This window comes from Alligator mississippiensis, chromosome 10 (assembly GCF_030867095.1).
Source record: "Alligator mississippiensis isolate rAllMis1 chromosome 10, rAllMis1, whole genome shotgun sequence".
Taxonomy (NCBI): domain Eukaryota; kingdom Metazoa; phylum Chordata; order Crocodylia; family Alligatoridae; genus Alligator; species Alligator mississippiensis.
Window position 1 is genome coordinate 25971568 of NC_081833.1, and position 25940 is coordinate 25997507.

Here is a 25940-nt window from a genome sequence, read left to right on the forward strand (position 1 = left end):
TCCAGTTTGGGTATTAAACAGAGTAAGGACTTGAACCTTTTCTTTTCTATCCCAGATGGGTGACCTCACCATCAGGTTACTGACTATAATGGAGGCTTTGCTTCAACAGTTGGATGTTGAGTAGTTTCATTTCATATCAGAACCAAAATGTTAAAACCTCAAGCGTTTTCCACAAGTTGAATTCTAATTCTCCAGCCAGTCTTACTGAGTTGCCTGTGCCATACCTATATTTATCAGGCAACTGTCACACTGCCCCTCCAAGGGAGGAGAAAGGCACCATGACCTACTGCAGTCAGTGAACTACTACAGTCAGTGAGCCCACCTGACTGACGCGGTGGGGGGGGAAAGAAGGGCAAGAAGGATTCTGCTGCCCCCACCTGCTCACATGATGCAAGAGTACAGGGATACTGCCTATCAGACTGGCAGGGGACGCCCCTCCATCAACATGCCTCACCCTGAACACAGCAAACTTCTTCTCGGGGAAGATGGACGTTAAGCTTCCATAAGCCCTAAGGGCATCTAGACCAGGCTATGGTATTTAGCATAGCAGATACTGAACTGTCAAAAATGAATACTCATTTGCGTTCCACATATTTCCAATGCAGGCAGGGATAGTAAAATGACTAGCAGAGGCCTCCTACATTTGAAGGCTCTCAGGATCTTGCTAAAAAAATAAAGTGTTTCTAAAACTTATTCTTCAGGTGAACTGTCAAGTGGTGCTGCTGGCACCGGTAAATGTGTACCATGTTCTACCCTGGAGATTTCCTCATTTCAGTGGTGTATGCACAATCATAAAGAACAGTTTGTGATGCATGTTGATATTTATACAAATGTGAGGTTATGAATATTATAAACAGATGCTTTATAAATTGTAAACACACAGCAGAGCATTCTGCTGCACCTGTGTCTTCTGGGTAGAAGACTCTAATACTTAAAGGATGATTAAGTATTCCAATTAAGAAAGATTGTTCTGCTAACCAGAGACTTAAGGATTTTAAACGCCTTGGCATTCCCTACCTGTATCTCTTCTTCATACATTTTTATACTTAAATCGCTTTTGGTTCTTGATCTCCGTCCCAGAAACAGCATTGATGGTTGCTAAGGAAAAAAAGAGAGAAGACATGCAACAAAAAATAGGAATAAAAAAATCCCAGGTCTTCTGAGCCTCTACCCCACTAAGTCATAGTGAGCTAGTTTTAGTAGGAAGATGTGAACCAACACCTCCAGGAGGAAACTCCATACCTCATTTTCCTTGACAAGCACTGTCAAATGTACAGTTGGAGAGGTCTGTCATTTGGCCTATGGGGCTCCTAAGGGTGCCACTGAAATCTGGGGTAGAGCCCTGCTGGGGATGTATGTTGGTGGCCAGAGGTGAGTAATGGCTTCATTAACCTTCACTGCTCCTCAATGCCCCTTGCCTTGCTGCTGCGACTGGGTCCAGCTCCAACCCCCAAAAGGGCTAGGTGGATTTGACTCTCCTGCCCTAAACCATGTAATTTACTCAAAAATCCTCAATAGCTTAGACCCACTCAAGAAGAGAACAACAGCTTAAGTCACTTTATGACTGTATTAGGTTAACTGATGAAGTATTTAAAAAAACCCTTAAAGTCACCAGTTTAGCTGTCACTTAAACTGTTATTAGAATTTCTCTTTCAAATGGACAAAGTTGAGATTAGATCAGTTTTTAGACTCTGTATCTTGAAAGCTGCCTCTCCCAGGAGGCACAGTCTTCCAGATTCCAGTTCCAGATTTTACCTACATGTACATGCACACAATTACTCAGCATTTAAATGCTCAAGCCAATAAAAAGCACACTAAGCCAACTAATGCAAATATGAAGTTATTTATTATAGCTTTGTGTCCCCTCCTTAGGCAGGATGAAAGGAATTTGAGGTGGCTACTATGGAAAACAAATGTGATCTCTCTTTTTTGTACCAACATGAGGTAGATAGGATTCTCACAGCCAAGACCAGATTTCCAGGTCAGTAAATTTGTAAGCTTGATAATATCCCTTTAGTGTTAATGAAAGTGGTGGGAGAGGGGGATGGGTAAAGCTCAGCCATGGTTAAGAGAAATTTATATTGTTATGCCTTGCATAAACATTCCAGTATTGTCTGTTCCTCACTATACAATATTGCAAGGGCATCAAGACTCAAGGTCAAGGTCTGGGCCTACAGACTGGCCTCACATACCAGAACCAGCATGCGGAACTAGTCCAGTGTAGGAGCCACGTGCAGTGAGCACTCCTGACTGGCCCCTTGTGCCACATGTAGTACATGGGGCTAGAGCTGATGTGTGCAGTCTGTGGCACGCAGGCCAGTCCAGGGCATGCCACATGCTGGTCCAGTCTGAGACACACAGGCAACATCACGTGCCAGATGATAGGGCTCTGTGGGCCAGATCTAGTCCATAGGTCATGTCTTTGACACCCTCGCAATACCAGGTAAAAAGAAACAGGTCAGCTCTGATGTTTTGATGGGCCAGTAGTTTTAGTGCAAGCAACTCGTGAAAAATAAAATGCTCCTTCTAGTAAGACTCCAGGCCAGGACAAGTTTAACCAACATCTATTATGGATGGTGACTTGTCATCAGCATTCTTTGGAAGGCAGCAAGAATTCAGTCTGCAAACTGAGAGTTCAACCATCTCAGTGAACAGCAGTGTCTGTGCACTGACCCAGAGTCCCTTCAGAAGATGCAGATGCTGACAAAAAGTCAAAGATGTATAGAAAGATGCTCTCTGCATGATGCTAAAATAACTCCTGTAAATCCCAGGACTGTAGCATTGGGTTCTGCATTCCAGAAGCAAAGGAGCCTTGTGATTTGTATATCAACTTCTCTCCTTACCTCATATTTATCCATCTGCACAATGATCTTCTGAAGCTGCGCAACTTCAGAAGTGGCACAATTTATTTTGTAAAGCTCAGTTACAGCAACCATTTCCTCCTTGAAGATCTCCTTCTCCAGGACAATGCCATTGTCTTCTAACAAGGGAGGGAAACGTAGCAGTGGGCAGTCATTGAGAAAGTCAGTTTCAATCAGCAATGGCTATTATTCTAGAGTATGAAGCTCAATAAACACACAGTTGGCTGTACAAGAACAAACAAGAGTCCTGGCAAGGAGCTGCATTAGTATTCCAGAGACATATACCAACACTCTTCAGACTGATAACTGGCAAAAAGGAGCCACGTCTTCCCAATAGGTTAGAAAAAAAAATGATCCAAGAGGCAGCAAGCATGTTAGGACAGGAGGAATTTTCTAGTTCCTAAGAAGTCCAGGGACTAATTTAAAAAAAAAAAAAAATGACCTAAACTTTGTGACTTCTTTTTGTTTGGTCCACTGAAAATGCAAATAACCACAAATTGTAACTACTGTTTTTTCACATGCAGCTACCCGATATTTAAATACTGGAAAATACAGTTATTTTCCATCTACAGAATTGTAGGTGCCAGAGATGCCATTTTAAAAAAAAAAAAGAGAGGAGAAAAAAAAAAAAAACCAAAACCACAAGGCCTTTTCTGTTGCATCTTTTTATCACAGGGACAAGGAGGGCTGAGGGCAACAACAGAGTCACATGCCAGACAGGCTGGGTACTGACCTTCAGAATCTTGGTTCTTTCTCATGTAATTCATGCGGAACACAAAAGCCTCCAGAATAAAGGCTACAATGATAGTCATCACCACCTAGGAAGGAGGAGAAAACAGAAGATCAAAGAGTTGCACCGACAGCATCTCTCAACCCCAGTTCAAACTAGGCAAGAGTTAAACTCGTGCAAAAATTCTTGGTGTTTTCCTCCATGCCTTCAGCAGAGGGAGAGGGCAAGTCCTAATTCACAAGTCTATGATACGCCTGTGTGACAGTCTGCCAGCAATCTGGAGACAGAAAGTTGTCCAATATGGAGGCACTATATGAATCCAACACCACCATGACCCTTGTCAACCCAGATACTTTGCATATCATCTTCGAAAATGCTTGTGTCACAGATTTTGCTGCTTCATTACTGAAAGCCACTTGGATGACTGCCTATTTCTTGCACACTTTATATCGGAGGAGAGCTTCTCTAATATAGTCATGGACTCTATCGCCAGCATGTAGCAAAATCGCCTTTTGAATTTAATGCCCTGTTGATGGAAAATAATCTCTGGACCTACCATGGTCACAATATAGAAGGTCATAAAGTAGAGGCGGCTCCAATGAGAGGTTTCTGATGTCACCCCTTCCTAGGAACAACAGGCAGATGTTAGTGACATGCAAAGAGAAAGGAAGGTGCTATCAACTGCTTGAGATCAGAGAGCAGTACATGCTCAAAAAACAAACCCAACCCATAATTTATGAGATAGAAGTGCAATCCTTGTATCTAATCTCAGGGCCTGGCTCTACAGTGCTTAAAGCCACATCTGGCCACAGGGACTGAAGTACCTTCCCTAGAGAAAGGAACAAAGATTCCTATATAGCACTTCGATGCTTAAACACTGAAAAATTAAATACAATGATAATGAGCGCTACAGAAAACTACTTTGCTAGTTAGCAATACATAGTCTGCTGCCTAGGACAAAAAGGCCTGGGGTACAGAAGTACCTGAAGAATGAGATTGTTAACAGCATTTCAGTGAAGGCTGGCTGTATGCCAGTCTGGTCTGACACATTCAGACTGGCTCATTATATGAGCAACTAAGGTCACTCCTAAGCACGTTGTATTGTGTAGCACTGGAAAGATTGGCTACCTTTCTGCCAGGCTAAGCAAGGGCACATATACCTGTGTATAATAGGAGAGGAGGGTGGGTGAAAAAAGACTGTTCAGAAACATCATGAGAACCACATGAAGTAAATGAGCAGCATCCAGCCATCTCCATCTTTCCCTAAAAATACTCAGGATTCCTTTCTAGAAGTCATTTTGTCATACAAGAGTCAGAAAACCAGCACTGAGCCAGCCACTAACAATAAGCTTATAATAAACCTGAGAGATGTTACCAGGGAGAACAGCTCCTAGCAGGCCACCTGCATTGCCATCTCCTTACCCAATCCATTTTGGCCAAATCTGGCCATTACTCATCACACTGAGACGAGTTGTGCTGCAGATGATCTGGCACTGCAGCCCAAGGATAAAGTGATGCCAGGAGCCTGGCATTAACTATACATTTGATACCCCAAGATCTACTTACCATAATAATGTACCAGTCATTGACAACAGTCAACTCGAACAGTGTAACTGCATGAGAAAGGAGAAACCAAATAGGGCAGCCTGGATAATATGCTTATTTCAAAAACACTTATGCCTCAGTTTCCCCTGTTAACTGTGATCACACATTCTAAGGTACTTCATTTCAGTTTAGCCAGTGTAGGTTCAGTTATGTTGAGGTTAATCTGGAGTCATACCATCGATGACAACAGAAGGTTATACTGATGTAACCCACAGCAGAGTTTGGCTTGTTTCTTAGTTAAGATACCAGCCTATACTAACCAATATCCAAATAAAATCTCACTCTCGTATTTAAAGACAGAAGTAAAAAAAGAAAAAAAATCACTGCATTAAAAATTGTTTTTAATCAGAATAAGTTTTAATAGTATCATCAGTGTTAGACTCAGGAGAGTAGTGGATAAATGACCTTCAGCACCTGGAAAACGGGTTCAAAACTGGCTTAGATCACAAATCAAAACAAGTCTGTTGGCTTCATCCTGGCTTTTGGGAGATGAGTGATAATTTGGAAATTAAACAGAACAATTTTTTCACTAGGATACACCTGGGAAGATGCTGACGATTAGAAACGTCATAAGACGGGGTAGGCAAAATACGGCCCACGGACCAGATCCGGCCTGCAAGGCCATTCTATCCAGCCTGTGGGACCCCTAAAAAAATTTAGAAAATGAATATTTCTCTGCCCTTTGTTCCTGTCAAAAATAACAGGAACCAAAGGCAGTAGGACCTAGGGGAAGCCCCAGCAGGCTCCCACATCAGCAGGGCCTGCCCAGCCCTGCAGAGGCCCCAGCAGGGGCTTCTGGCCTGGGGCCACGTGGCTGCCCCCACTGGAACCAGGGTGGGAGCAGGTAAAGAGCCCAGGGAAAAGTGGTCCAGGAAAAAGCTGGGGGGGAGGGGGGCCGGGGGGCACAGCCCCTCCCCTGTCCTGTGCCCCGCGCTGCAACAGCTCACAGCCCACCTGCTCTGGAGAGCCCTGTGTGGGCTGCAAGCAGCTACAGCAGGGAGCCCCAGCCACAGGGTGGGGGAGGGGCCACTTTCCCCGCACCCCGTGTTCAGCTTTTCCCAAGGCTCCTTCCCAGTGCAGAGGAAAGCAGCCCTTCCCCTCCCCATGGCTGACACTCCCTGCTGCAGCTGCTCGCTGCCTATGCAGGGCTGTCTGGAGCAGGCACAGGCAGCCCCAGGTGGACTGCAAGTGGCTGCAGTGCAGGGCGCCACGCATGGGGCGGGCGAGGGGCCTCTTTCCCCCCCCCCCCCCCACAGTCAGTGCCACCTTGTAACCCAGCCCCCCAGCGGCTCTTGGCTTGCCCGTTGGAGCTGCTGTGCTGAGCAGCGTTTGTCACCGCCGCCTGTGGGCTGCCCAGAATGCAAGCTCCAGGCAGGCAACAGCAGCCAACATTGGCCGATGAGGCATGCAGGGGCACTGCAGCTGCTGCACACAGCCCCAACGGGTGAGCCCAGAGCCGACTCAGAGCCCAGGCTGGCAGCAGGGCTGGGTTACAAGCTGGTGCCGAGTGTGGGGAAAAGCGGCCCCTCAGTCGCTCTGTGGTCAGCGCCCCACACTGCAGCTGCTTGCAGCTCGCGTGGGGCTGCCTGTACCTGCTCAGGACAGCCCTGCAAGCGCTTGCAGCAGGGAGTGCCAGCCAGGGGGCGGGCAAGGGGCCACTTTTCCCTGCACTCAGCACCAGCTTTTTCCCTGCTGGCGAGCAGGGGGTCAGGACTGTGCACTGCCCCCCACCTGTACTGCAGGGCTGGGGGGCACAGAGTGAGTGGGTGGGGAGCCAGGGGGGAGCATAGGGCCTGCACCAGTGTCCCGGGGCCAGTGCTGGCAGGGCCCAGAGTAGTGTGGCAGGAGCACAGGGTCCCAGCTGGCAGGGGCTCTATGGAGCTGGGCCAGCTCCCCCCTCTCCCTGCTGCTGCAGCCCAACTTTGGGGCCCCACTGCCAGCCTGTGCCCAACTTTGGGGCCCCACTGGTACTGGCCCTGGGACATGGGACCAATGTCCCAATGTCTTGGAACCAAAGACATTGGTCCCATGATGGTGATCAGGGGTCAGGGCACCTGTCAAGGGGCGGGGCAACCCATGCAGCCCTCGACAGCCTGCCAAAACTGGGTAAGCGGCCCTCTGCCCGAAATAATTGCCCGCCCCTGCCTTAAGAGAACTCTGTTAGGTGGGAAGAGCAGTGGTTTCACAGATAAACTGGCACAAGTGAGTGTGTAGGGAGGGTTGCTGGAACTGGGAGGGTGCTGTGGGTTAGAACTGACATGAACTGGTAGAACTCTCAGGGCTAGGAAGAAGCACAGGTAACTTGTATGAAGCAGTGGCTCTTGATTTAAGAATCCCAACCTTACATTTGCTACAAATTCATGCAGTGTCATTCTGCATTAGGCAGAAGTAGATGCAAGGGGTCTGGTAAAATATAATCTTTCATAAAACACCAAAAATATAAACGTTTCTTACCAAAGCTGTTCAAGACGTTGTCAAAGTTATTGAGATAATAGTAACCTTCTTCCACTACTGTCTTGTTGCCAACTGTGTGGTTCAACCACCGATAGGAATCTGCCACTGTACTTGTGCTGATAAGCCAAGCCAGAACAAACAGTGAGAGGGGAGCTGAAAAACTATGCAGTTATGGATGCTTATGGATACCAGCTCATTTCAGAAGCCTCATTACTTTGACCACCACTCTCTAAAACACTACAACACACCCCAAAAGTGACACTGCTGGCCAAGGCACTGCACAGTTAAATGCTATCTGGGCGCTCTGCTAGGACACTATTATGGAAAAGTCCTCCCAGCCCAGATACTTCAGGTAATAGCAAATATAGTTTTGTCCATCACTACCAGTTTGACTCTAAATGAAGAGCAGAGTATTGTTTTTCAGTTGGAGAAAATGTGAGCTTCCATGGATTTTCAAGGTATATCCTTTCAGCTGGGCACCCAAATTTGAAATCACCCACTCAGATATAAATAAAAACAGGTACTAGGCTCTTTCTTCCAGAGAAGATATTGATTTGAGAAGCACTGCTTCTTATTATCAATATTGCAACTTTAGAGGACAGTAGATGCTAGGTACTCACTTGCAACAGTTTGGATACACAACCCCTGCAAAAAATTCCATGCCTACAATGGCAAAGCAGTAGTAGAAGATAAGCAGAGTTAACCCCAGGCTGGAGGAGAGGAACACAAAGAAATATATTTGTTAGCACATTGCTGGGACAGAGGAAAAATACAATCTCCTCAGACAGATTGTTCGGCAAATTTACTAAAACTGTATTGAATAATCTAAACTTCCTCCCTGCCGCCGTTGTTTGCAGTGTTTTGTCTACTTCAGTTTAAGCCTCAAGTCATGGAGTGCATACCGCTCCTCAGTGCAAGAATGAAGATCTAACAAGCTAAAAAAATAATTATTTCCTTACAGAGTTTATATTTCTTTCTATGAAGCAAAGCTATCTCTACTGAAGCACAAAATATTCTTCTACTTCGTTTTAACTTGGCTGGCAGTAATGATGCCAAAGCAGCTCCCCAAAACAAAGCTAGTCAGTGGCATATCTAGCTAGCTGTTCAGCAGAGGAATAGAACATTGCGTCGATGCTGTTTCACAATGATGTTGCACACTGACAACGGCTCCTTTTTTCTCTTGGGTTGAAAGAGCATTCTTTATCACTTTGCAATGACTGTGACAAGTTAGATGTCTCTCCTGTACTTAGTAGGGGTGTGTGAAGCAGGCAGTATTCAATTCAGACTTGGCCCAATTCGGGGAACAGCAATTCGAATTACTGTCCCAATGCGATTTGGCCAAATCTGAAGATTCGATTCCGATTCGGAGAATCAGTGATTCAGGCATAGACACAGCTTTATATGTTTTTTCTATGTACCTTGAGGTATCAGGCGCGGCTCGTGAATGCCGAGATGGTGGGGCATTCCCTGCACACTTGGCGGTGGACCCGGAAGTGGACTGCAAGTACTTCCGGTCCACCACCAAGCGCACAGGGGACCCCCCCCAGCTCAGTGATTGGCCACTGGGGGGGGGGGGGGAATGACGACATGACTACTCTGGGTGCCCCCCCCCAACTCAGGAGGCACCAGTTGTTGAGCTGGGGGGGCGGGGGATGGGGTCTGGAAGTACTTCTCGCCCACTTCCGGTTCCACTGCCAAGTGGGACACTCCATCCGGCCCACCATCTCAGCATTCACGAGTAGTGCCTGGTACCTCGAGGTACGTAGAAAAAAAGCCCAAAACAAAGCTGTGTCTATGGCCGAATCATCGAATCTCTCCAAATCAAAATCGGAGGCTGCCGATTCGATTCAGAGAGATTAATGGGTTACTCCGATTCGATTCGGAGATTTGGCTGCCAAAAAGAAAATCGGGCCAAATCTCCTCCAAACAGAATTGATAACTGAAGCTTCGTGCAGCCCTAGTTAGTACAGGAGGCAATATCTGGCTATATTAGAACAGGGTAAGAGGATGAAGAGACTGACTGCTCTCAAGATCAAGGCTATGCTATGGCATATGGCAGAGTCAGTACCTATGAGCTAGTGGACTGCTGCACAGAGTACCCTAGAAGGGTGGGGAGGGGTTCCTGCCTGGACTCTAGCCACAGGATGTGTTACACTGGACATGCCAGAGTCAGCATTAGTAGAGGCTTCTTTGAGGTCCTGTCCTCCTCTTCCCAAGCCTGTGTGTGTTGTTTAGTACCTGGCCATACGGGGAAACAGCTCAAAAATGGTGTCCAGGACATTTCTGTAGCGTTTCTTCAATTTGAAGAGTCTGAAACAGTAATGAAAACCTTGCAGTCATTTACACAATAATTCCATCCTGGTGTTCTCATGATTGTGTTGAATTTAGCTAAACAGATAAGCAGCTCATAGCAGCAAAACAAGGTCATGAGAGAGGCGCCTTTGGAATGCCAATTATGCCATGCCAGACCATCTCCCACTCTCAGATTAGGCATCACAATAGTCAATCTAGTACACTGAATCCAAACACTGCACACTGCAGTTTAGCTAGGGAAACACTGAAATGGTTTGGCACTTGAAAAGTGATTATTTTCTTCAGGGATGGAACAAAAGAGGAGTGATACTGAGTCTTTGGACACATTAAAGGTGAACTGACAGGTAAGATCACATAACCTGGATCCAGGCCATGTTTACTTATGTGAGACACTGGGGCCTATCTACATGAAAAGAGACTACTGGAGTAAGTAAAGACAATGTATATGAATAATGGTGCTCAGGATTTGACTTCTCAGGTCAGAAACCGTATCTTGTCTATAGAGCATCATGACATCATTATTCTTGCACTTTTAAATCACAAGATCCCAAATTATTAAACACACATCAGAGTCTGGCTTGAAACTCTTCTGAAAACAAAACGTCTCAATTATTCCGCACTCCAAGTGACAGAAGAAAGCTGCACTCTTCACACTGATTTCATTTTTGATGCTCACATCAACCATTACAAAAGAAATAGTTTGTCTTTCTATTGCAACTCCATTTAAGGATCTCAAAGTCCTATATAGGCAATCAGGACTCGTAATAGAGATGATATCTTTTATTAGACCAACAAGATTTTTGCAAAAAAAATTATTTAATTGCAAGCTTTCGGGCACAAACACCCTTCATCAGGCATTGGAGAAAAGATTGTAAAAGTTCTCCTGGGTAGAAACGAAAGTTTATATATTTTATAACATTTCACAGAGGAGTCAATAGATGGAAAACTCCTCTGAGCAGTCAGTTCATAGCCAGTATGGAGCCTCTCCCCTTCTGTGAGGATCTGTAGTGATGCAAATTACCCTGAAACAAAGGCAGGAGCAGGATTCAGGTGGTCACAGTTGCTTCTTGCTATGAGCTATGAACTGACTGCTTAAAGGAGTTTTCCATCTATTGACTCCTCTGTGAAATCCTATGAAATATATAAACTTTCATTTCTACCCAGGAGAACTTTTACAATCTTTTCTCCAATGCCTGATGAAGGGTGTTTGTGCCCGAAAGCTTGCAATTAAATAATTTTTTTTGCAAAAATCTTGTTGGTCTAATAAAAGATATCATCTCTACTACAAATCCCGATGGCCTTTTCCTCTAGACCAATACGGCTACAACCTGGATACCTGAAGTCCTATATAAATGTTTACAAATCTTCACAAGATTCTCATTATGTGGATTTGATTAAACCCATTTCATTAAGACAGAGAGATCAAAGGTTTTGATCAAAACTTGCTGTAGATGTCAAAACTAGAGTAGAACCCAGACCAGTCAGTGTACTAGAAAACAGCTTCCCTTGCAACTGGCATTTCCAGAAGTTAGTGTTCCTCACAGACGAACTGCCAGACTAGAAAACATCAGAGCTACACCTGATTCAGTATACTGTATCTGATAATGGCCAGCACCAGGCATTTCAAAGCTGCAAGAACCCCACAGCAGGGATAACCTGCCCTTATATTAGGTTTTATCCCCTTGTCTCCAAGAAACTGACTTAAGCCTAGGGCACGAGGTTTCAGATGCCTTTCAAAATTAATTTTAAATTTTGATAACTTGGGATATTGCATCACCTACAGAAATGTTAAGGTCCTTTGTGACATGGTCAAACTCTTGCAATTCTCCCTATTGTTTTCTGCCAATAAACAGATTGCACTAAAACGATAACGACCTTGGCTACCTCTATTGCATTGCATATATTGCCCATTTGTTCTTTGTGCCCCTCTGTCTTACCTAAGCAGTTGAATGGGTCGCAGAACCACGATGAAGTAGAATGGCTCCATGTTGAACGCCAGTGTCAGGAGACCCAAAAAGGCAAACAGGGTGACTAAAAAATCAAAGCTGAAGAAAAAAAGAGAGAGAAAAGCAAGGGAGTTACTAGCTTCCAAGGGAGAAGGCTGCTTGTGGTGCTTTAGCCCTGTAGAAACCATAGGGACTGGTGGAAAGGACACAGTAACTGCAAGCAGACTGGCTACTGAAAATGTAGTTTTCTATATCAATACATCCAACATTGTTAAAAAATATATGTTTCACTGGCACCTCAAAGCCCTACAATTTCAAACTCTCTCACTGGATTTGCTCATCTAATTAAACCAATTCAAACTTTGCCGCTGGATCAGATTACCACCATGATGTTGAACAAACACCAGCGTAGAGAAAAACTATTTAAGGTAAAAGACAATTCTGGCACCAGACAGACTGTTAAACTGGCTATAAATACATTTAGGCTGGAAATAACAAGAATGTTCCTAGCCGTTAGAGAAATATCTAGACCAGTCTCCAGAGTCATGGGGACAAAAACTCTAACTCCTTTTTAGAAGGAGCTTGGCAAGTTTATGGAAGAGGTCATATGATATGGTGCCTGCAACAGTAGGGTACTGGATTGGATGTCCCCAAGGAGGTCTCTTTTAATGCTCTGTTCTTAAGTAACATGGATTCTGTGCCAGAAAGCACAGGACCCTTGAGATTTATGCCAAGGCCAGCCCCCATTCACGGTTTACTAGTTGCAAACTTACAAATTCCATCCGGAGGACAGATATTCAATGGGTCCCAGTCCAGTGGTTTTCAAAAGCAGCTCCACCCCATAGACTGTAAAACAGGACCATCATGCCTTTAATCAATCAGCCTCATAACCAAATCCAAACTAAAGGCTTGCTACATGAATTGCTGCATGAACATATGGGTTTGCCGATCATAGGTTTATTAAACTCTCATTCTCCTCCTCCTGCTTATTCTCAGTGTAATGCTAAAGGACAATATTCTTCCTTCAGGTCACCAAGTATCTCCCATAGGTTTGTGATGATTTGTCTCTACTGCTGCTTCACGGAGTCCAACTTGATAGTGGGCTACACATTCAAATCACAAGGCATTATTCCTTTGGGTAGGAGCAAACTAGTCAGTCACCTAGGGAAGCTTTATGGCAAATGCTCATTCCTGGCTCCTTTCTCTGTTCTGATGCAATGAAGCATATCCAGCAATATACAAATGAGTTCAGGGGGCCACAGAAACCCAAGTGGGAAATGACAACCTTCTTATTTGCTGCCATGATGACCTTTTGTAAAAGCTCTTTGAGTGACAGCAGTTTTAGAATTGTATATTTCAGTGATCCAGGAACTTTTACAATTACCCCAGGGCAGTGAGTCAGCATAACAATACCTTAAATTAAAATGAGAGAAAGGCACTCTGCCTTCAACTCTTGTAAGAAGTATTGGGAACTGTAGCCAGATCTACCCACACAGTTAATGTAAGAGATTAGCAAAATGTTTATTGGGTTCTCTTTGAGTGTCAGTTTTACCAACTCAGGGCTTTAGATTTGATTAATGGAGTTATTCAAAGGCACCAGCAAAGAATAATCACCACCTACAGAGAGGATGCACCCACTCAGATCAGCAATTAATTCCATAGCAGCATAATGCACTAGCACTAAGTTTAATTTAGGATGAAAAGGGAAAAGCAAGATGTGTATTTGGGTTTGGGGAAAGGACATGTTTGCAAAACTTAAAACAGAGCTGTATTTCTAGTTACATCTCACAGCAGAAGGGTTATAAGTTTTGCAAGAACTTTCCTCTTCACAACCAAAAAAATACCACCATCTGGTGGTCAAAGCTGAAGTCATTGTGAAAAATGGTTACGGAAAATTAGACCTTCTAATCTCTTAAATGACTGAAATTAGAAGCAGAGAAACAAAAACGTACCCTATGTTGTTATAGAAAAGTGAAATGCAGTTCCGGGTACAGCAACTTACTTGTGAGAAACACTATGTAACTCCATGGGACATCTCTGGGGAGGAAGTTCCCACCTGCAAGACGCATCTTTTAGGAGGGTTGATCAAATTCATTAGAAATTGATGCAGTCAAGAAAAGAGCTGAATATTTCCTACCTTGTAGCATGAATGTCTCCACTAAAATCCAGATCCCATTCACTGCCACCACAGTATCTGGAAAAACAAAATGCCACTGCAGTGTAAAATTGCTAGTAGGACATAAATTTTCTATATAGAGGGTACGTCTACACATTGCCATATGGTGACATTGCTTTAGTACTTCCAAAAGGAAGTACTAAAGCGTGGCACAGTACAGGTGATTACTGCACCGTGCACATGGTGCATGGGTAATTTTGCCGCTATCTTGTTGTAGCAGCACACTATACCCAGGGAGTGCACTGCTACAGCGATGCAGCTGGCAAGCATGTGTAGACTCGCGATCACTATGTCACTGTAGTGCACTGTACAGCAACATAGCACATTGTGCAGGTGCGCTGGGAGTATGATCTAGAGTAGTGGTTTTCAAACTTTCTAAAGTCAACGAATCCTCTCATATCACTTCTTCTGTTAAATCCCTGACCCCTATCCTAAAGACTGACATTGAGTCAGGCAACCTGACCCAGCAATGGCAATGCACTGCCTCCCAGCCCACTCATCTGCTACCCTCAGTCTCCTTGAGGAACCCCAGATGACTTACTACAGAACCCCAGGTTGGACAACAGTTTGAAAACCACTGATCTAGAGGTTAGGATATAGAATGGAGGAGGGGTCAAAAGATCTGAGCTGTACTCCCAACTCAGTTAATAAACATCACTGAGTTCTACGCACAGAAGTTTTCTAGCCTATAAAACATGTAATACTTTAACTATTTCCATAAAATGCTTAGGGTTCCTTAGGAGAAAAAGTTTTAGAGTTGCTGAATCTCAGTATTAGTATTAGAAAAAGTATTAGAGTTGCCAGGCCAACATTCTCCCTGGTAAATTATCCCCTACTTCACCCTGATAATTCCTATATATAATCCTCTTTTTCCACATCTGAAGGATTGCTTCAGACTATTCTGATATCTTGTCATCAGTAGCATAGGGTGGATAGAGTACCATTCTCCAGCCTTTCCCACACCATTTTGTACCACGTGTTACTAAAGGATCATATACAGAGAGTCCAAGATGTAGGCTCTCTCTCCATCCCTTCATTCTAGCATCAGATTCAGCAAAAGTGGCATGTCTCTTACAGAAGAAAAGCAATTCAGAATGAAGGAAGTTTAATGTAACACCAGAACCAGGAGTGGAACATTCTATCCTCCACAGAAAAGCAGAGCAGCAGAATCAGCCTCCCCTGCAATGCAAGCTCCCTAGCATTTTCCAAATGCAGTACAGCACAGGACTGTTGAGTGCTAAGTCACTCCCTTGCAGCAACATCCCTCAGCAACAGAATCAAAGCCGAAAGCCTGTAAACAAAAGTGACTATGCACCTTCTCCACCAAAGCATTATTCACTAGTTGCCTTCCTTGGAAACTATTCCCATAAGCAGACTAAGAAGTATTTCTTATGAGAATTCAGCCAGGGCAGGATTCAACACCTGATAATCAAAACTGCTTTTGGGTTGGTTGCAAATTCATAACTGCCGTCCTCCCAGATGACAAACAAACAGGAATTACTTGTTTTGTGGCTTCAATCAGAGACTGAGTCCCATTGCACTTGGCACTGTACGAACACATAACAAAGAATCTCTGACCCAAAGAATAAAGAAAGCACAGCAGATGGAGTCAAAGGAATTGGACTTTCATACTCACACATGGCATACTGGAATGCTTGGGATTTCACCAGAATGTTAATGCCTGTATAGAGAAGGGAAACAAGTAGATTTTTTTCATAAAAACAGAAACATATTAAATGTGCCATCTCCTCCAAGCCTAGGAGCATCCACCCCTTTAAAAGGCTAATTTCTCCCTGGGAGCTAATTAGGTTTGTTTTCCATACCACTCTTTAGTATGGGAGCACAAAAGGCTCTAGTGCCATTACCCACCTTTCACTTTTTGGGCCTCAATTTCAAATCTTGATCTATAAAAAAAAACTCATGTGCCAGGGAACTGGCCATTCTTACCCTACTGGTGTCCTGCCTTTGCCCACATCATTGAACTAGCACACAGTTCAAAACATATGGCTGCATGAGGAACGTGGACAGTAGCTGCCTAACCTCTACCTCCACTGGTTCAAACCAGGGATCTGTGTTCCCCACTAATCTACAAAGTTTTAAAATAAATCTACTCATTCAGTTTATTCTTTTTTATTTACACACACAAACTATAGTGTGTGTGTGTGTGTGTGTGTGTGTGTGTGTGTGTGTGTGTGTGTGTGTGTGTGTGTGCGCGCGCGCGCGCGTGGCACAACTGGTCAGGTGTACGACAGTGGCAGATGTAGGGGAGATTACAAACAAAAACATTTCTGGGCTCTATTATAACTTCTCTCAGAGCAGGGATGTCAAACATATGACTCAAGTCAGATCTAGCCTGTGGAGCCCCATAATTTGGCTCCTGGTGCTGCAGCAGACTATTGCCATGCACAGTGCCCAGGATGTGTACAGCTGGCAGTACCTGCTTGGGACTGGTCCTAGGCTGTCCCACCTGCAGTGGATACTGCCTGCACTGGATCAGGCATGTGAGGGAGTCTGATTTGGCCCAGTGACCAGCCTTATGCCACTTATTTGGCCCATGGGGCTAGATGAATCTGACATTGCATCTTAGATCAGTTGTACATGCTCTGCAAACACTATCTACTCTGTGACTATAAAGACTTAGATCCCCTGGGGCTACAAAATCTACCCTGCAGACAGCTGCTGTTAAACTTGAACCTCAGAGTGTCTGCAAGTCCCATCAATCAGGAAGCCTGAGCTGAACTCCTTGGCAAACTGTGATAGAAAATGACTCAAGCTTTGGGTGGGATCAAAATTTGGCAAAAATTTTGTAGCAGACTACAAGACTTCCTTTAGTTTACAAGTTGTTTTTAGGTCAGTTCACCGAGAATATTTATGGAACTCCATTTCTAACAGGTCAGCGTACTGTAGCCTTTGAGCACATTGGAAACTTGTTACTCTGCCTGTCATGGCTATTTATCAGGAGCATTTTGTCTGTTGCCATACATATGCCTGTAGTAGCATACAAAGAAAATGTTCTTTCAAAGGGCTTCTGTATGTATGCCACATTTAAAAACAGCAGGCTACCTTTAAAAATAAGGAAGGCTGTCCGTGGAAGCTCATCAAACCAGTGTTCACGATTTCGTTTTGCCTACAAGTGGAACAGACAGGATCAGCAGGAGGTGTGCAGAGAGATCCCTCAATCTACAAAAATATTACATCCGTAAGAAAACGGAGCAAGGGAAGGAGATATGTCCTCTACTGACATCTCTTCTCTCTCTTTCTACAGTATCTTTGTTTTCCTCCCACCTTCTTCCCTTTGGCTGCTTTCCATCTATCCCTCCATTTAACACTTACCTTCCATTTTAAGCCAACAACTTCATAGAAATTGTAAAAATCCTTTAGACTGCAAGAAAATGATAAAAAGATGAATCAGATCAAAAGTTCCGAGACTCAGATTTTGCAATCAAAGCAGTGACTGTTTACTATTCTCATACACTGAATGTCTGTACACAACACATGATTGTGAGCAAGGGAATGTATCCAATGACAGATTTTTCCAGTGAAGTTCTTCTGAAATTTTATCTTGTTACTGGCTCCCATGGCTGAAGATCAACATCCATCTCATCCATTGTTTGCGTGAGGGTTTCCCAAGTGCAAGTACTCCTTAGGAACTATTACAACTACCAAGTTTCTGCAACAGGCCTCAAAGACACTGATGGTGAAACACTGGTCCCATTGACTTCTATGGGGTTTTGCCAAAGATCTCAGAAGGCCTTCCTTTCATAGAATAGAAATCATAGAAAGTTAGGGTTGGAAGAGACCTCAGAAAGTCATCTAGTCCACCCCCCTGCTCAAAGCAGGACCATCCCCAACTAGATCATCCCAGCCAAAGCTTTGTCTAGCTGGGTTTTGAAAGCCTCCAAGGACAGAAAGGTTACCCAGAGAGGTGGTGGACTATCTTGGTGCTTTACTACCCTCCTAGTGAAAAAAATTCTATCTAAACCATTCTTGCTGCAACTTGAGACCATTGCTCCTTGTTTTGTCATCTGCCACCACTGAGAACAGTCTAGCTCCATCCTCTTTCAAACCCCCATTCAGGTAGCTGAAAGCTGCTATCAAATCCCACCTCAGTCTTCTCTTCTGTGGACTAAATTAACCCAGTTCCCTCAGCCTCTCCTCAGAATTCATGTGCCCCAGCTCCCTCACCATTTTTGTTGCTCTCCACTGGGACTCTTTCCACCTTGTCCGCATCCTTTCTGTAGTGGGGGACCCAAAACTGAACACAGTACTCTAAATGTGGCCTCACCAGTGCTGAATAGAGGGGAATAATCACTTCCCTTGACCTGCTAGCAACACACCTACAAACGCAGCCTGGTAAGACGTTAGCCTTCTTTGCAACAAGGGCACACTGGCTCATATTCAGCTTATCATCCACTGTAACCCCCAAGTCCTTTTCGCAGAGCTGCTGCCCAGCCAGTCAGCCCCCAAGCTGTATTGGTGCTGGGATTGTTTCACCCCCAGCTTGAAGATCTTTGATACAGAAATTGTGCTTACTTGTATTCTTGCATGATACTGCAATGTAAATCAATTAATTAAAATGTCACCAATGTAAAGGGTCTGCATAAGCCTCACAATGAACCGACAGGGTGATCGATAACCTAATTATTATATTATAAAATGCCACTCAAGCCATAGGACTTAGACCATCCAAGACAACCATCTTAACTTGTCATTTGTCAACTGCTCCTCTCCTGCTTCATTTGTTTTTAAAATATTGTTTCAACTTCTGAATAAAAATAAAGATGGAAGGGGGCCAGATTCTACTCTACCTATTAGGCACTTGAGTAGATTTGGAACAATGCCCAACTGCAGTCTTACTGCACCCTGCTCAAGTCCCTGAAAAATCTATTAATGCATCATTTTTGGTAACAGACTCATCTAAGCCTTAAAACTATTTCCAAAAAAGCATTGAGGGGGAGGACCACCCACCTTTGGTGTCAACAGTTTTTCAGGAACCCTAGCAGCATGAAATAGGATCACACTTAAGCACAGGGAAGATCTGGCCCATAGGACTTTTTACTTATAAATGCATGTCATAAAAGGGACCCCATGAACAGTCTCCAGATCAGATTTAAAAGGACTTAAGTGAAAAACAGGCACGTAGACACCTTTAAGATGCAGATCCTTGGGACCCAACCCCTTTTACCAGACATCCAGACTCATTTCTTCCAGGAGCTTGGCTTCATGGAGAAGTCAAATTCACCACACAAATGTCAGCCTACGTTTTCACTTTGAGCTTGACTCTGCCCCCCTGCTCCCCTTCAGGTTTTCTTGTTTCTATCATCCGAGTTCTTTCACCCCTTTATATTTTGCTTGGAGTTAACTGCAACCTGACATGGATTCACCAATAATTACACAAATATTAATGCAGAGTTCTATGGTTTTTGGGGACCGAAGAGAGTTGAGCTTTAGTCAGTGAAACTCCAGCCACTGTTTATGTTTGCTAGGTGACTGGGAGCCTGAGGTTACGTTGCATATGCAGAAACCCTCCACTCTTCGCTCATTCCAAAGTCTAAGGCAGTTCCCAGTTTTCCCACTCCTCTATTCCAAGGGCCTCTGTTTTTCACTTCTGTTTAGTGGCTGCCACAAAAAAGCACTGTATCTCTACAAAGACAGAAGGGAAAACCACCCCTTCATGAACAGAATGTAAAACAGAGCAATCTCATATCTGAGAACTCCTTTAAAGCACAGGTTCACCTCCAAACACCCCAAGATGTCAAAGGCTCCTCAACCCCAGGAGCTGCATTTAAGCCTTTGTTCTGGATGAATCTCCTTCAGGAAACCACACCAACCCCTCTAATGCATGGTTCAGGCACACAGTGCCAAGAATCCAGGACACAGCAGTATTTTCCTACCTGACTAAAGGTGTATTGCTTTGATTCAGTGCTTTGAAAGTGAGATAACGATCTCTGGCACACATTCGAGGCTTGTAAAATCGTAACAGCCCTTCCAAATGCTTGAATGAGATTCCAGATGGATTCTACAAACAAAGAAAAGGGTTGCCATAAGTGAATCAGGAAGGAGGAAGCTGAGAAGCACATAAGCTAGGGCATGCAATTATCACTTAGATTCATTTTTAGACAGGATTTAAGCATCAGGATAAGAAGTCACTACTACCACGGTTAGCAGGCACGCTCAAGCTTTTATTTTAGTGTACTCAGATTAGCCCAGGTTGGTAAATTCTCCTGGGATTATGGACACTGGCCATCACAGGATCATTCTCTGTCATGTTGTGTCCAGCCAAAAGTCTCAAGGCACTATGCTTTTCATGGCTTGTTTCAGGAATTTTCCACAGCCTAATACAGGTAAGTTTCCCACATTTAAATTAATCTCTTTACTCTCTGTTATCAATCTCTTCACTAGGCTAAAAATCATTCTTTTTCCTTGCTGGTTACACCCTGCAAAATACCTGTATGCTTAACCCCCCGCCACTTCACTTGTCACTTAGCCATTCTATGTCTACTTAGCTCAAGTTTCTGATCACAGTAGGCTCCGTCATAAGCTCTTTTTAAACACAACAAATCCTCTGATTCTCTTAAGGATGGTATCATCAACCTCTTTCTAGTGGTGTAGGCTATGTTATTCCTACAGAGAAAGCCCCCATACCTGTTTGGTGATGAGCAGACGGTAGGCATGCTGGATGGCTGTGCGTTTGTGCAGCAGCAAGGACTTGAACTTCTTCTTTTCAATATCATTGAATGTGTCAAACACGACAGCCAGAAGCTAGAGAGATGAGACAAGGTGGAAGTCAAGCTTTGATCTTTAGAACATGTCCTGCTAGGCATGCAGCAATGAACACCACACATAGACACAGGCACAAAAGCTGCTAGCAGAAGAAATTCTGCTGTGCCAGTGTGAGATACAGTGGACTTGGGGGTTTCTAAGATAGCTGGACACCACAGAATTAATAAAACCAAAGTTACATTTTCCAATTGGTGCATAAGTATTTGGCTACACAGTTCTTATAACTACTGAGTCATTGTGTGACTAACTCTACAAACCTGTGCATAATTTCAAATGACATGTGGAGTGCATGATCATTTCAGGGTAGCAGACTCAAGGAAGCAGGGGAGAAAGGTATATTTTCTGCTTTTATACTTTCAATAGAAGCTGTCAAATAGGTCCCCACACAAACCAAACCTCTGCATAGGACTTTACATCAGGTGAGTCTGGTTTAAGATATGAATGTCATCAGTACCCATCAGCAGACAAGGTTCTTTGGGTAAATGTGATATCTTGTATTAGACCAACTAAATAGTTGGAAAATGTTCTTTGCAAGCTTTGGGGCACATCTGCAAAATTAAGACTGATTGCACTCCAAGGCTACAGAGTTACTGTTCCTACGTATTACAATTAATGTGTAGTACATAGGCATACAAGCACCCAGTAAAGAGGCCTAACAGTATAGCTGCTGTATAGGGTTGCATACTAGGCCTGTGCGAAGCAGCAAGTATTCGATTCTGATGATTTTTAGGGACAGTGATTCGAATCACTGTCCTGATCCGACTTGGCCAATTCGGATCTGGAGATTCGGCTGCCGAATCAGCTACCAAAGCTTGGGATAGCCTTAACAGAGATACGTTCCCAGGTGGCTAGGAAGGGAGTGAGGCTGGGACTAGAGAAGGGGCCGGGGTGCTGTTCCTGGGGCTGCATCATGCTCTGCCTGTGTTCCCTTACCCCAGCTCCTGGGCTGCGCTGTGCCATGATGCAGGCAGCTGGTGTTGGCTGCTCCCGGGGCTGCTGCAGCAGGGGCTGGGGGGAGTGACAGCAAGGGGAGCCCCAGGTGGCCTGGAATGCAGCAGAGCTTGTCTGCACTCACCCTAGCCTCTGCTGCAGCAGCCCCAGGAGTGACCGGCACCAGCTGCAACAGGAACCGTCAGTGGGTGCAGGGGCAGGGCTGGACACGCCTCTTGCTGCTCCATGCCCCCCAGGAGGGCTGCAGACTTGGGGGGATGTGTCAGGCTCTTCCCAGGGGGTGAGTGCCCCCAGATCTGTGCACAGGATTACAGCAGACTGCCGCTGCAGACCGAGGCTGGCGGTGGTACCAGGCTCATTCTTCTCGGCCATCGGGCTGAGAGCTCCAAGTGCTGGGAACAGCCCAGTGCCACCACTGGCCCCAGCCTGCAACAGCAACCTAATGTCATCCCACGCATAGATCCAGGGGTATGTGTCCCCAGGAAGAGCCCAGCAGCCCTCCAGAGGATGTGGCGCAGCAAGAGGCATGGCATGCCTCCCCCCACCCCCCCGCACAAAAAATTACAGAGATAATGCCAGAGCTGCTACAATTAAACTCTCATCAGTATTACTCAATTTAACCATTTCAACTTTAGAATTCTTTGCTAACTGTCCACCCATATTGACCAAGAGAGCAAAACACTTTTACAACATGATACATTAAGATGAGGGAACCCAGTACTGCAGGCAGGTTATTAATAGGCAAAAGCTTGAAAAAAGAAAGATACTGAAAGATATTGGGACAGTTTTTATGAATGATTACAAAAATAACTTCTTTATGACTGATAGTAATATTCACTGTCACAAGTATAACCTTTTTAAGCCCAGTAAATAATTGTTAGCATGAAAGAGTCCAACAAGTACCCTGCTACGAAAACAATGCAAAAAGTGAAGAATCCCACAGCAAGATCAAACTAGAGAAAAAGAGGTTGAGGCTTTTGGAAGAGACTTACCAAATTCATTATGAAATAGAGCTCAATGGAGAGATACACTATGAAGAAGACACAGGACCAGGGATTTCGGGCGTAAGATGGCATCATCACATCAGGGAAACTGTCCCCAAAAGATACAAGCCAATGCATCATCACCTACAATATTTGTATTCATGCAGCATTTCCGCATGATTAGATGGCTGCCCTATGTACATAGAGACTCTGTTTAGATATAGGCAACCCAATGTCCTAAAAGTTTTCTGCAGGATGTAGTGGCTTACCAAATATGCAGATTATAGACCTATATACTAGCTGTACCTAAAAAAACTAACAGGCAGCAAAGATTTGTAACATATCTACTGCTAGTTTAAAACAATAAGTGTTTTCAACAACAGCAGGACTGCAGTTCTACAGAGCCCTTACTACAAAACTATGGAAGCTTGTATCATTATTAAACATCAGAACCCCCTTGGAAGATAGGCATCAGCTCACAAGTATCATTATCCCCATTTTCTAGATGGGAAAAGTTAGGCACAGAAATATGAAGCAACTTCCCCACAGCTGCACAGTATGATAGGAGCAGACCAAGGGGAACAACTATGATTTCCCTCTTAGAACTATGCTTCAACAAAAAGGTCATCCTAAAAATTGGCTTTACCAGACTTAAGGGTGAAAAATAGCAGCTCCTCAGGGATAAGGAGCGGGGGGGAAGTGCATAGTCGTGTCTTTAAGTACAGGTTTCTCTCACAATAGCTAACTCTGTGCTGAGAAAAGAAAGTGTCACATCTGCAGACACCGAGATTTCAAAAATAAGTTTTCTGCTGTGCAAAACTCATTTGGGGAGCAAAGTAAAGTCCCAATAAAAGCAGGCATACACTTACTTTGAAGTGGTCAGAAGGACAAAAAGATTCACGAGGCTGTTCTCTAAGGTATTGAAATACTGAAAGACAATAAATTCACAACTAAATGCAAGCCAGCCCCATATTGGCATCAAGCAAGCTACACTTCCACAGTGAATCAACTTCCCTTCTAAGACTCCCTGGATCTCTGACAGTGCTCTTGATGTGCAATTGCTGATTTTTCTAAAGCCAAACGTAGAGAAGTTCTATGTGAAGGATTAAACAATTAAATCCTGCCTGCACATTCTTATAAATTACTCAATTTCCTTATCATCCTGCTATCAGACTTGCTGAGCAGGAACTTATAACTGCAAGATTTTTAAGGGGAGTTTTCCAAGACTATTTGTTCACCTATATTTTTCGCTGCAATTCCAACCATCTGCCTCCCACAGGACAGCCAGAAGCCATGGTTTGCTTTGAACTGTGAAATACCAAGGGAGGAGAGAGTGATAAATGTAGCACCCCTTTGGAATTTCCTGACTGTTTTATTTACTGCTTCCCATGAGGTTTTACCCTTAGCTAACTGTAAAAAACCTGATAAGTCTAAACCCTTTTTTATTGCTAAAGTCAATTAAGATCTGCCCTCCCAGAAATGATGATTCAGGAGCCAATGTATACCTACATCCTAAAACAGACTGTTTGGATTTGATCTTTAAAACTGATCAAATGGAACTTAAAATCTAAGACTGACAAATCTCTTGTTACTTACAGGATCCGAGTGGTTAGGAGAAAACAAATAAAAACCTAGAGAAAAATAGGAAGAGGAAAGGAGGGAGGGAAAATAAAAATGCCATTTAATTCCAAGCAACAAAAAAGGCATCCTCTAACTTCAAGCCATCTAGTTAGGTGACGTTGCTTTTATTTCATATTTACATGCAGCATAGCTGGTGTACACCAGCTTCGGAGAGGATGATGTTATGCAAGTCTGATTCTTTATCACCTTGACATCTTGTAAAATCTATGCTAAATGCGGAGGATCTGATATTACTACTGCCAATGTGAACAACAGAACTTTACTCAAATTATAAGGCCTGCAGTCTCAGACACTGATGAATCTTGTGAAGAGAACCTTGGGAAAACTAAATGACACCCTATACTGGGGTGGGCAATTATCTGGGCCCGTGGGCCACATAAGGAGTTTTGGTGAGCTGTCACTGGCTGGGTCAGCCACTCTCCCCCAACTGCTCACCAAAACTCTTTACGTGGAATGGGGCAGTGGGCTGGTGTGGAGAGGTGTTCAGGAGCAGGATAGGCAGGAGGAGACAGCAGGATCGTGGGGTTGGATCACAGGGTGGTGACAGCACAGGGCCGGAGCCAGGGCAAAGCCACAATCCTCTGACCATGCCCCTGCAACGAGCACCGGTTCCACAGGCAGCGGCATGCAGGGAGCAGATCACAGCACTGCCCCAGGCCCTGGCCCCACGCTGTCACTGCCTCAAGATGCCTCCCAGGCCTGGACACAGCTCCCCACCCACCCGCAGCCCCATTCTGTTCACCCAGCTATGTGTCCTGTCTATACGGGTCTCAGCTAGTCTCCATGAAGACCCCAGGATTGTGGGGCGGTGACAGTGTTGAGCAGGGGCAGAGCCACGATCTACTCCCTGCACATCCCTACCCTACCCACAGAACTGGGGCTTATCCCAGCCCTGCTGTTGCTGCCCAGCAATCATGGGGTGTCTTCACAGAGACCAGCCAGGAGCTGCATGGGCATGGCCTAGAGCCAGATGGATAGGATGGGGCTATAGGTAGGGGAGGAACTGCATCCAGGGCCACGATCCTGGGGTGGTGACACTGCAGGGTCAGGCCAAAACAAAGCCACAATCCACTCCCCACATGCCCATGACCACAGAACCCATCACTGCTGCAGCAGTGTGCAGGCAGAACGTGGTTGTGCCCCAGGGCCCTCCTCCCTCTTCCTGTCTCGTTCCCGGACACCACTCCCCGCTCACCCACAGCACCATCCCAGCCACCTGGCTGAGTGTCCTGTCTGCATGGGTCCCACCAGGGCAGATGGGCCAGGGCACCTGGGCAGTAGGGCCAGGTCCAGAGGCTGTGGCACCTGGAAGAAGCCACAACCACTGCCAGGGCTGTCAAGTAACAGTCCAGTTGCTGTGCTGTCCCAGTCCCACTGCATGCCCAGGGGTGGCAGGACTGGCTGCATGCAATGTGGTCTGGGCTGTCCCCCCCCCCCCCAAAATGCCTGGGCGCAGGGGGACTGGGGGACCTGCTGGAGGCCAGAGAAAATCCCTTG

General features: G+C 44.9%; 1 protein-coding gene across 4 annotated transcripts in view; it reads right to left on the reverse strand.

Annotated features, from left to right (window-relative positions):
* TPCN1 (two pore segment channel 1) overlaps positions 1 to 25940 on the reverse strand; it is a 64173-nt gene that overhangs the window by 3789 nt on the left and 34444 nt on the right. For 3 of the 4 annotated variants that reach the window (XM_019493726.2, XM_006265835.4, XM_019493724.2), the window contains 20 exons: positions 24399 to 24433; positions 23672 to 23730; positions 22812 to 22911; positions 20731 to 20847; positions 19980 to 20104; positions 17419 to 17467; positions 17149 to 17212; positions 15722 to 15766; positions 14047 to 14103; positions 13912 to 13965; positions 12683 to 12755; positions 11901 to 12008; positions 9889 to 9960; positions 8271 to 8360; positions 7651 to 7766; positions 5158 to 5204; positions 4148 to 4216; positions 3595 to 3679; positions 2844 to 2980; positions 1018 to 1098 (listed from right to left, as the gene is read on the reverse strand). In XM_019493726.2, coding sequence (XP_019349271.1) covers positions 1018 to 1098; positions 2844 to 2980; positions 3595 to 3679; positions 4148 to 4216; positions 5158 to 5204; positions 7651 to 7766; positions 8271 to 8360; positions 9889 to 9960; positions 11901 to 12008; positions 12683 to 12755; positions 13912 to 13965; positions 14047 to 14103; positions 15722 to 15766; positions 17149 to 17212; positions 17419 to 17467; positions 19980 to 20104; positions 20731 to 20847; positions 22812 to 22911; positions 23672 to 23730; positions 24399 to 24433 — 1583 coding nt within the window. The remainder of the gene's footprint in view (positions 1 to 1017; positions 1099 to 2843; positions 2981 to 3594; positions 3680 to 4147; positions 4217 to 5157; positions 5205 to 7650; positions 7767 to 8270; positions 8361 to 9888; positions 9961 to 11900; positions 12009 to 12682; positions 12756 to 13911; positions 13966 to 14046; positions 14104 to 15721; positions 15767 to 17148; positions 17213 to 17418; positions 17468 to 19979; positions 20105 to 20730; positions 20848 to 22811; positions 22912 to 23671; positions 23731 to 24398; positions 24434 to 25940) is intronic. The other variant, XM_019493725.2, reaches the window with a different exon arrangement.